Below are 12,264 nucleotides of genomic sequence, written 5' to 3'. Positions count from 1 at the left end.
TGGACATGTACACCTTATAGTCCTCCCATACACCAAATATACTAGACCTATTGCTTATAGTATCTGAGATATGGACTTGACCACCAAAACTTAACCTTGTTCACTGATCCATGAAATGAGGTCGAGGTCAAGTGAAAACTGTCTGATGGGCATGAGGACCTTGCAAGGTATGCACATACCAAATATAGTTTAACTTTTTTTTCAAGTAGTCACTGAACCATGAAAATGAGGTCAAGGACATTGAACATATGACTGACGGAAACTTTGTATCATGAGGCCTCCATATACAAAGTATGAAGAATCCAGGTCTTCTACCTTCTAAAATATAAAGTTTTTAAGAAGTTAGCTAACACCGCCATCAGATGGCTAGAATAAGAATGGATGATAAATATCAGAATATATTGGTGATACAAGGTAATGAGACTAGCTGAAAATCTCAAGCTTTTTCAAGAACACTGAAAACTAAATACAATCTTTTATAAATAAATCAAAACAAACTTTACATATTATGTCATTTATTCAAATCAATCAACACATTTTGTGTTTTCAATCATACATTTTCCATATAAAATCTCTTGTATAAAAAATATCACTCTCTAATAAACATTTTCATCAACTAGTCTCTCATATTCTCATGTTTTATCAAACTGAAGGTAAGACAGATGATCTTTCATCACTCCGAAAAAACATATCATGAACACAATTGGTTTTGCCTATTAACTAATATTTTAGAATAATTGAACATGCAGAAAGGTATTGCCTTCTTTGCTGATTGCAAACTGAGCTTCTAGTGCAATTAGACTCACAGAATAGACATATAATATCAGATCTAGCATGAGAAACATCTGGCTTATTGTAAATCTAAAGAACTTAATGTGGTTTATTAAACATAAACAGTTTAAATAAAGTTGCATACATAAACCAGATGCTCCGCAGGGCAAGCTTTATACGACTGCAGAGGTCAAACCCTGAACAGTTGGGGCAAGTATGGACACAACATTTAAGCTTGATACAGCTCTGAATTAGGATTGTGATTAAACAGTTGACACAACATAGGTTTCTGACACAGAATGAATGTGGTCTAAGAACTTAAACTTAAAAACTTAAAAATTTTAAATTAGACATTTACCTATTATGGTACAATATCCAAAATCTAAATACATGGTTAGATTCAGCATATCATAGAACCCCAAGATTTCAATTTGATGAAATCAAATAACGTTCAATTTTAGACTCTTTAGACCTCAATGTGGACCAATTTGATAACCGGGCCCAAATATTAAAAATCTAAATACATGGTTAGATTCAGCATATTGAAGAACCCAATATATTCAATTTTTGTTGAAATCAAACAAAGTTTCATTTTGGACCCTGATTTGGACCAACTTGAAAACTGGGCCCATAATCAAAAATCTAAGTACATGTTTAGATTTAGCATATCAAAGAACCCCAAGAATTCAATTTTTGTTAGAATCAAACTAAGTTTAATTTTGGACCCTTTGGACCTTAATGTTGACCAATTTGAAAACAGGACCCCAATAATTCATTTTTTGATGAAATCAAACAAAGTTTAATTTTGGCCCCTTTTGGCCCCTAATTCCTAAACTGTTGGGACCAAAACCAAGAAAAATGCTTCTTTGGGACCTTTTTTGGTCCCTAATTCCTAAACTGTTGGGACCAAAACTCCCCAAATCAATCCCAACCTTCCTTTTGTGGTCATTAACCTTATATTAAAATTGCATAGATTTCTGTTTACTTATACTAAAGTTATTGTGCGAAAATCAAGAAAAATGCTTATTTGGGACTTTTTTTTGGTCCCTAATTCCTAAACTGTTGGGACAAAAAATCCCAAAATCAATCCCAACCTTCCTTTAATGGTCATAAACCTTGTGTTGAAATTTCATAGATTTCTATTTACTTATACTAAAGTTATAGTGCAAAAACCAAATATCTTCAAACGACGACGCCAATGTCATACCAATATACGACAAAAAAAATTTCAATTTTTGCGGTCGTATATAAACTTACATCTTAAAGAAGCTGAAAATCTAATTATAACAATAAAAAAATTATGACAGTCATGTACACCTTTACAAAAATCTGTACAGGAAAATTACTATCAAAAGTAATGGAAAAACTGACAGTCACCAAAAACTGACATAGTCATCAACTCTTTATGTAAAACATGAATAACAACTAAAACAACTAAAATAGTTTAAACCAATTGAACCCTCTATTCTACACACAAGATCTGTTTTCCATTTACTGGCGACAGCTGAAAACCTTATTCAAACTGTATTAGATGAACCATGAAAAAGTTAGGTCAAAGTCAGGTGACACTTTATGGATTTCACAGACTTAAGTGTAGTTAACAAATATTTCAGCAGTACACTGAAATTGAGTTAAAGGTCACATGATTCAAGTTAGATGCCACAGTAGGTGATTAGATCAACAATAGCTTACCTATAAACTTAAACGGATAAACCTTTTCAGAAAACTTAGCATCAATAAATCATTAAAATTCAGGCAATGGTAACATAAATCATTGTCAGGCAGATAAGAACATGATTATTTTAAAGTCAACCAATTATTTATTCTACCTGAAAATGATCATCCAAAATGGGCTTCCAAGGTGAGGAAGTGGCAGATAATATAAGGCTCTGGATAGACATTGTGACAAGGAGGTCCAAAAAAAAAAGGAATGCTGATTTCTTTTATAAAGTAAAGGAACCATTAAAATGATGTCAAAGATATCTGACATTTGCAAATAAGGAAGATGTACCTACAAGAAGATATGTATACAATTAAAGATTTTCTAGCTTTCATATACAACTGAATATTAAGCTCTCAAGTACATGCAGGTATAGGTAGGTATCTCTCCTGCATGAATAGCAACTCTTGTTACAGGCAGTACCATCAACAATATATTGAATTTTAGCCTGCAGGATATCGGATAAAATAAGAATGACAATGGTCCTCATATCAGAGCTTTCCGATGATAATCTGGTGGCGCCACAGTGTAGTAGTCTACCTGATTGAATAACGATGATGTATTTCTATGCATATATCTGAAAAAAATAAAGTTGTTTTAAGTAAGGCAACTACATGTATCTGTTACAAGACTGCTTAAGAACCAATAATTATACTAAAATAAAATGAAAAGCTGTCATGAATAATAATGATGAAAATAAGTTTTAAGATCGTTTATTTTGAGACTTTGGTGAAAAGGTTTGCAAAGTTATTTTTTATTATCGGGTGTAGCTAGTAACCAAGTTGATGTCCCATTTCTAAAATGGAAGGTCGGGGACCTCGGACCACCGCTATTTGAACCCCTGCCTCCAACTTGAAAAGATACAAAAATTTCGTCTGAAATTGCAGCCAAACAGCATGAACAGTTGAACTTATATAATAGACTACTGACGTAGTTCCCTCAACTGTTGTACTACGTATTGATGACAAACAATATTCCTACGACTTTTGCCATTTGGGAAATCTTAACTACTTGTCTTTAGAGATTTTCGGCGATTAAATATTTCATACAATTGTTCTTTGACATCTTAAACAAAAGCACAGGCGATAATAAACTACATAAGAATTCCTAATGATCACTACTTCCTATGTGCAACTTCAAAACTTTTGGGTGATTCCAAGATCATTTAAGGTTTTTCTGGTCATAATTTTTGTAATCCAGAATAAAAAGTATTAAAAAAGTGTTCAATTAGTTATACATAACATAGTAGCCAGCTAGCTAATAAAAATGGCACATATTTCAGCATCAATTGGGTAGAACACAAATCTAAGGTGCTCGCATAATGCAGCTTAACTGCATAAAAATGGAAAATGTATCCATGGGGCACAGATGATTCCTCACTTGCATATTACTTTATAAAGTGGCATAACTCGAGAACAGTAAAAGTGATGCCACCAAACTTCAATCTATGTTTCACTAAAGTGTTCATGTTTGCTGGTCAACAGAAACGTCAGACTCATGTATTATTTTGAAAGTAGATACCACAGAGTGATTGTGATTAAATATATTCAAATTAGCCTACAATTTCCAAAAGGACAGATCTTTTTTTAAATGTATTTACAAAAAGAAAAATGAAGAATGCCAAATGACCAAAAATCTCAAACTAACACTGACCATAAGGTTTTTGTTGTTGTTAGGTAGAACTTTAGATCTTAGGTATGTGAACAACTTTCTTATCTTACTTGAGGAAGTCCTGTATGTGAGTCAGTAAAAGTTGGATACTTTTTTCATCCAATGCTGTATATGCTAATGATCCACCCAGATTTACTGAAATGATAACAGAAATATCATGATATTAAGCTTGAAAAGTGACATAATACTGCTACACCACAAATATAATAACTTAGAATATTGTAGGTCTGGTTGAATCAATTGAAGAATTCAAATATGAGAATTTCTCATATCTTCCTGATTGATTGTTGGTGTTTTTTAACGTTACCTTTAAGCGCCTCTTTTGGAGTATTTCGTTGAAGCCAGCTTTTATTGATGGAGAAAACCACCGACCGTCGATATGAAAACTGACATTCCTAGTAAATAAAGATTGGACTCAAGCACACCTTCACCATTGGGGTTTGAACTCGCAACCTAAAGTGTTGACTGGCTAGTGATTACTGTAGTAGAACTACTAAGACTAGTTGGCCACTAAGGCCCCTCCTATCTTCCTGATGCAACATCATTGACAGGATCTTAACAAAGCCTTTTGTTGTATGACATCAGAGGAGTGAAATTAAAGGATGTATTTCAAGTGTGAAAATAATGATTTACATACATTTACATTTGATGAAAATGCTACTCAATCAACAAAAATGCGTTTTACAGATTACCGTCTTTTGGTATGTATAACATGCACATTAATACCCTGGGTCATGTTTCTTGTAAGAGGGGTGCATGTTAAACATGCCTACAAACCTTTTTCTTCGCCTTTTTTTCAGGTCCAAGCTCTGACAAAGAAATTTCCAGTTACGTTTATTGTGTAAATTTGTCCATCTGTTTTGCAATCCAGAAATTTGCTATGTCTTAATAAAGACACAATATAGTTTTTGTTGTCGGTTAAATTAGCCTCTGTGTTCCTTGTTGTCACAACATACTGTTTTTGTATGTATTCATCATAGAGAGTAGAAGAAAAAAGTGTATGAAAATTGAATAAACAACGCGCGTTTTGAAAAAAATAAAATGTCATTTTTTTCTAATGTATAAGGTGATTGCAAGTCATGTTGATCGGTCATGTGACTTAATATTGTAAAGTGATGATTTACTCTATGAGAAGTTTATTTTTATAAAAATATTTTGACATTGCAACTTTAAAACAACTGTTTAAAACCATTCAAGAAATTTAGAATATAGCAAAGTGCTCTCAAACATCTCACTATTGATCGTACTTAACCATGAAGAAAGGGATTATCATTCTCTTACAAATACTAAGATTGAAAACATGATAATCCCATAATTGGAACCTGAATGAATTTAATTAGGAACAAGGTCAACCTGTCACTGATTTGTTTTGACATGGATTAGACCCTTTGATTGAGGGCAGCAGTCCTTTTGCGCCAATTACTGTTTTTCAGGGGTATCATTTGCGCCAAATTTTGTTTTCGAAATGTATAAATTGCGCCAATATTCCGAACTTATTTGCGCCAATTTACCTGTACACATATCTATGATAGATATTAATGATTGATATATATTTATTCTTATTTTTGGCTTAAAAAGTATCATTTGTTCGAAAATTTCACCATGGAAATGAGCATCTGCAGAGAAATGACTTAAAATGCACTAGACAGTCAATGTACAGAGAGGGAATAAAAACTTATTGCTTTGTTGAATATTTAATAAAGATATGCCAATAGAGAAGAAAATAGAAGCTTTTAATGAATATGTTTTAGCCACATATGTTGTTAACATGTAGTGCTTTGTTCCCACCATGCGTATGGGCTTTATTATTAGGAATCATTATGATACTACATACATTAAATTGGGAAGTACCTATGTAGCAGCAGTAAGCTTAAGCTATGTTTCAGAAAATGAAACATTTGCAATGTGAACGGCCAGTTCCAAGTCCGAATAAAAGGAAGTCATTTTTCTTCTAATATTATCGCAATCGTATGTTTTATTTTTGGCACAATTGAAACCATGTAATTTTAAAACATGTGGCGCAAACATAGCATTGGAGAAAAAAAAGTTGTGGCGCAAAAGGACACATTTTTGGCGCAAACGGATCTCTCCCTGATTGAGGTCATGGAGGTGTGATAATCCAGATAAACAGCTAGAACCATTGTATATGTATGATAGCTTGTTTTGAAGACGAGACATTTTCACATATGTGGTTAAATTTTCGGGGTATGAAGTGTGATTCATTTTTTCTGTAAATTAGCATACCCCGAAAATCCTTTTGTAATGCAGCTCTTCATGGTAAAAGTCCCTTTTTTCATACAATAATTTCTTTGAAATTTAATACATTGAATGCATATAATAACTCCATAGTTTTAACACATTTATTCTAAGGTCCTATACTTTCCAGATCAACACAAATAGTTAAGCTCAGTCACTTGTTAAAAATTGAAACACATGTCCAATATCAATACACATAGATTTTTTGTTTACACACATATTTTGTGTTCCTCTATTGGAGACGTATTAGGGATATTGTCCCAGATATAAACGATTCCCCAAAATTAAAGCATTTTAAGTTATTGTCTGAAAAATGGACCTCCCCCAAAAAAAGTTTCATGCAAATTGGTTAAAGTGTTTTTGAGTTATTGTCCAACATGTTGATGATGATGTCCCATAAACATGTGTATAAAAAGGATATTTGAACAAGCATTTATGTTTTTTTGTATAATCTACAAATTTCTTTTGCACTATTACAATCTGAATATAAAATAGACCTAATGATTGGAGCTGATTCTTATACTGTAGCCTATAATCTGTAGAGTTCAAAATACTTTTTAAGCATTTGTTGTTCCTTGTAACAGTAATACTTATTAATGAAACAAGAGTGCACACACTGAAATGTCTCGCCTTCTTTACTAATCATTGATATTATGTTGATACTCCTAAATATAAAGCTTTATTATGACTGTCACATAAACTTAACATAAATCATGAAAATGAGGTCAAGGTCAGTTGAACCATATGCCAGGCAGACATGTACAGCTAACAATGCTTCCATACAACAAACATGACAAATATAGTTGAGCCTATTGCTTATAGTTTAAGAAAATAGACCAAAACACAAAAACTTAACACTGAGCAATGAACCGTGAAAACCAGGTCAAGGTCAAATAAAACCTGCGCGACTGACATATAGATCATAAAATATTTCCATACACCAAATATAGTTGACCTATGACATATAGTATTAGATAAAAAGACCAAAACTCAAAAACTTAACTTTGACCACTGAACCATGAAAATGAGGTCAAGGTCAGATGACATCTGCCCGCTAGACATGTACACCTTAAAATCATTCCATCCAACAATTATAGTAAACCTATTGCATAAAGTATGAGAAAAACAGACCAAAACACAAAAATTTAACTATAACCACTGAACCATGAAAATGAGGTCAAGGTCAGATGACATCTGCCCGCTAGACATGTACACCTTACAATCATTCCATACAACAAATATAGTAAACCTATTGCATAAAGTATGAGAAAAACAGACCAAAACACAAAAACTTTACTATAACCACTGAACCATGAAAATGAGGTCAAGGTCAGATGACACCTGCCAGTTGGACATGTACACCTTACAGTCCTTCCATACACCGAATATACTAGACCTATTGCTTATAGTATCTGAGATATGGACTTGACCACCAAAACTTAACCTTGTTCACTGATCCATGAAATGAGGTCGAGGTCAAGTGAAAACTGTCTGACGGGCATGAGGACCTTGCAAGGTACGCACATACGAAATATAGTTATCCTATTACTTACGGTAAGAGAGAATTTAACATTACAAAAAATCTGAACTTTTTTTTCAAGTGGTCACTGAACCATGAAAATGAGGTCAAGGACAATGGACATGTGACTGATGGAAACTTCGTAACATGAGGCATCTATATACAAAATATGAAGCATCCAGGTCTTCCACCTTCTAAAATATATAGCTTTTAAGAAGTGAGCTAACACCGCCGCCGCCGCCGCCGGATCACTATCCCTATGTCGAGCTTTCTGCAACAAAAGTTGCAGGCTCGACAATAAAACCATACTCACCAAAAAGTCGTAACAAGTGTATGGATCCATATATACTTGACATGGGTGTGTCTACATGATCTTTAAGTATCTGAAAATAAAATGAATAACTCGTCATTATCATATTTCATTTTTATTACATCAGTTTGGGTTAATACTTTCATAGTCCTATCTATCTGCCACTCTAATTTACATGTCTTCCCTTTTAGTGTGGGAGGAGTGTAGGTGATCTCAATTACAAATTATCAACAAAGCCTCACTTTCTACCTGTTTCTAAGCCTTATAAAAATAAAATTTATATTTTCAGACTATGTGCAGTTATTCTATATGTAAACATAACATTTACAAATCATAAACATATTTTGATAAACACTTAAATGTAAAACTGAAGATACTTTATATTTCTAGATCTCCATAGGTGTCTTTTCACCAAAAACTGAATTACATATACGTTTATTTTCTCTTTTCTGAGCTAAGGTTTTAAATTAAGCATAGCTTACCTCTCCATACTGTGGTCTTTCAAATTTGTACAATAATTGTGTTCCTAACATTATATTGAAATATTCTCTGATACCTTGTGTAATCTCTATTATGGCATCTCTGGAGAAGAGAAAGATAAACTAAAACTAGTATCTCAACTGTTTGTAAAACAATTGAAAGGTCTTTCCTGTAAAAGTGATGTTTTCGTATTGTACTTTGTACGACCTTTCGTTTGATATACGACAAGCACACCTTCTGAAACTTTTCGCTTTTTACACTTAATGACCTCATCCGTCTACATTTTTGAGATCGGAATTATGATATATGGAACAGAGTAGATGAGCTTTCGTTTGATATGCGACAACACCATGTTCTTGAAAGTTTGATTTTTGCACTTAATAACCCTATCCAACAAATTTTTGGAGGTCGGGAATTTGATATTTCAAATGTACACATCATGACCTTTCATTTGATATACAACAACCCTACCTTAAAAGAACATTTATTTTTTGCACTCAATGACCCCATCCAACCCATTTTTGGGAGACGTCAATTTGAAATTTGAAATGTACGCTTTATGTTCTTTCATTTGATATGCGACAACCTTACCATCTGAGAAATTTGAATGTTTGCACTAAATGACCCCACCCGTCCCCCTGGGATGAAAAGGGGGTTTAAAATTTTCATTTTTAAGTAGAGTTTATTAAGACCTTCAATTTGATATATCAGATGACCCCATTTGACAAAGTGCAAATAATGATGCAATATCAATTATATAAATAGAAGTTATGAAACTTACAAAGTCAATGCAAAACTTGAAAATTTCAAATTGATTTTTTGGTGTTTTTTTCCATGGAATGTTTTTGGTATTTGGTCAAACATATAACTATGTCAACCTCTTCAATTTCTAAAACATTTTAAGTGGTAAGCTCTTGATGATTCAGAAATACATGCCTCCGCTCGAAAAACTTCAAACTGCATTATCTCTAAAACGACAATAGATATCTCAAATCTGTTAAATGATAAATGATCTACAGTTGAAGGACAACATTATAGAAAAAGAATTGGGACAATTTCAAAGTTCACCAAGGTCACAATTAATCATCAAATATATGATGCAATACAAAACTTGAGAACCGGAAGTCGTAGAGACATGGGACTATCACCATTCAACTCAGGACCACTTGACCTTTCAAATATTACAAGGTCAAGGTCATAGTAAAATGTGAAGGTCAAGGTGAAATTTCATCATGACCTGACATTGACCTCAAATTGAAGGTCTTGAACTACTGATCATCTTTGCAGTTTATAGTAGGTTGATATCTGTTACCTTTAAAAAGATATACACACAATACTATACTTTTAAGAATCATCCCGTCGTAACTTTTGAACAGACAGTCGGACTCGAGATACAATTTTTCAAAAATTGTTTATATTTTTTCAAGGGAAATAACTCCTTATAAGGGTTAACAACAAAATGATTGTATATGTTAATTAACATTGCCATCTGGTCCTGTACATGTTGCCGTTTTCAAATCGATTCTATCTTGAATACTTTTTGAGAAAAATGTAAAAGAAAGAAATTGCTTCAAGGGGACATAACTCTCATAGGGAATGATGAAATCCTTAGCAGCCTCATATGGTAACACATCATGATGAGATCTAACTATTGTCCAAATAAGGTCATGATATCTTCAAAAACAACGAGGGGGGGCCATGTCGAAAAAAACCAATAAAAGGGAGATAACTTCTAAAGGGGATGATGCAATCCTACACAGCCTCATCTGGTAATACTTCATGATGAGGTCTACCGATGGTCCATATTTGGTCTTGATAACTCCAATAGAAACAAGGGGAGGCCATGTTAAACAAATGCTGGATGGAAAAAAAACAAAAAAAAAACAGGAGAAAAACAATAAGGTCTTTCCTCGCGGAGAGGAAAGACCTTAATAATGGTACCAAATAGAATTACTTTTTTGTCATTGTATGTTTACAGCATATGCTTCAAATCAAATCATATAAACCTCAAAATATCACAGTATTATGCATTCATAATATAATTAAAAACCAATTGTTCAGAGAACAATTGAAGGTCTTTCCACCCATTGAAGGTCTTTCCACCCATAAAGATCAATTTTGATATAGAACTAGGAGAATTCAGTTTGAAATATCATATCAAGCATCAAATGATAGCTTATTGTAAACTGATTCCAAAAATATATGGTTTCTATACATTTTTTTCTAAATAAGGGAGATAAAATGTTACTTCTAGTTTGAAATATGTCACATCCGGTTTTACTTGATATAGTTTATTTGACACTGATTCCAAACATATATTGTTCAATACACTTTACATCAAATAAGTACAAAAACCAAGCTATTTCCGGTTTACACAAAGTCACTTCCAGTTGGCTTTTCAAGGTCATGTAAATTGCAACCTAATAAAAAGTCCAAATGACTTTATCGATGTTTATCATGTTTAAATATGAAGTTAAAGCAAAATCTAGAACATCAAATTTAACTTTGACCTTTAGCTCAATTTCAAGGTCATTCACCAAAGACCTTAATCATATTACCCTAGGTCTATATTATACTTGGTAAATGAGTTATACAATACATGTAATTTTTAATATAACCAGATGCTCCGCAGGGCGTAGCTTTATACGCCCACAGAGTTCAAACCCTGAACATTGGGGCAAGTATGGACACAACATTCAAGCTTGATACAGCTCTGAATTTGAATTGTGACTAAATAGTTGACACAACACAGGTTTCTGACACATAATGAATGTGGTCTAAGAACTTAAACTTAAAAACTTTAAATTTCAAATTGGACATTACCTATTATGGTCCAATATCCAAAATCTAAATACATGGTTAGTTTTCAGCATATCATAGAACCCCAAGAATTCAATTTTTGATGAAATCAAATAAAGTTCAATTTTGGACCTTTTAGACCTCAATGTGGACCAATCTGATAACCGGGCCCAAACATCAAAAATCTAAATATATGGTAAGATTAAGCATATATCAAAGAACCCCATATATACAATTTTTGTTGAAATCAAACAAAGTTTAATTTTGGACCGCAATTTGGACCAACTTGAAAACTGGGCCTATAATCAAAAATCTTAATACAGGTTTAGATTCAGCATATCAAAGAACCCCAAGGATTCAACTTTTGTTGATATCAAACAAAGTTTAATTTTGGACCACGATTTGAACCAACTTGAAAACGGCCCATAATAAAAATTATAAGTACATGCTTCAATTCAGCATATCAAAGAACCCCAAGGATTCAATTTTTGTTGATATCAAACAAAGTTTAATTTAGGACCACGATTTGGACCAACTTGAAAACTGGGCCCATAATAAACCAGATGTTCCGCAGCTTTATACGACCGCAGAGGTTGAACCATGAACAGTTGGGGCAATTATGGACACAACATTCAAGCTGGATTCAGCTCTAAATTTGGATTGTGATTAAATAGTTGACACAGCATAGGTTTCTGACACAGAATGAATGTTGTCTAATGAACTTAAAATTTGTTTTTT

At 33.1% G+C, this 12,264-nt stretch overlaps 1 protein-coding gene across 1 annotated transcript in view; it reads right to left on the bottom strand.

Moving 5' to 3' along the window:
• Window positions 1-498: 498 nt before the first annotated feature.
• LOC143071856 (mortality factor 4-like protein 1) overlaps window positions 499-12,264 on the bottom strand; it is a 32,117-nt gene continuing 20,351 nt past the window's right edge. The window contains exons 10-13 of the mRNA XM_076246469.1: window positions 8,730-8,829; window positions 8,251-8,320; window positions 4,213-4,297; window positions 499-3,068 (exon numbers count right to left, since the gene is read on the bottom strand). Of these exons, the coding sequence (XP_076102584.1) occupies window positions 2,978-3,068; window positions 4,213-4,297; window positions 8,251-8,320; window positions 8,730-8,829 (346 nt within the window). The 3' untranslated portion in view covers window positions 499-2,977. The remainder of the gene's footprint in view (window positions 3,069-4,212; window positions 4,298-8,250; window positions 8,321-8,729; window positions 8,830-12,264) is intronic.

Source organism: Mytilus galloprovincialis, chromosome 4 (genome assembly GCF_965363235.1).
Source record: "Mytilus galloprovincialis chromosome 4, xbMytGall1.hap1.1, whole genome shotgun sequence".
Lineage (NCBI taxonomy): Eukaryota > Metazoa > Mollusca > Bivalvia > Mytilida > Mytilidae > Mytilus > Mytilus galloprovincialis.
The sequence above is the reverse complement of the archived record's forward strand: the minus strand, read 5'-3'. Positions and strand labels throughout refer to the sequence as shown.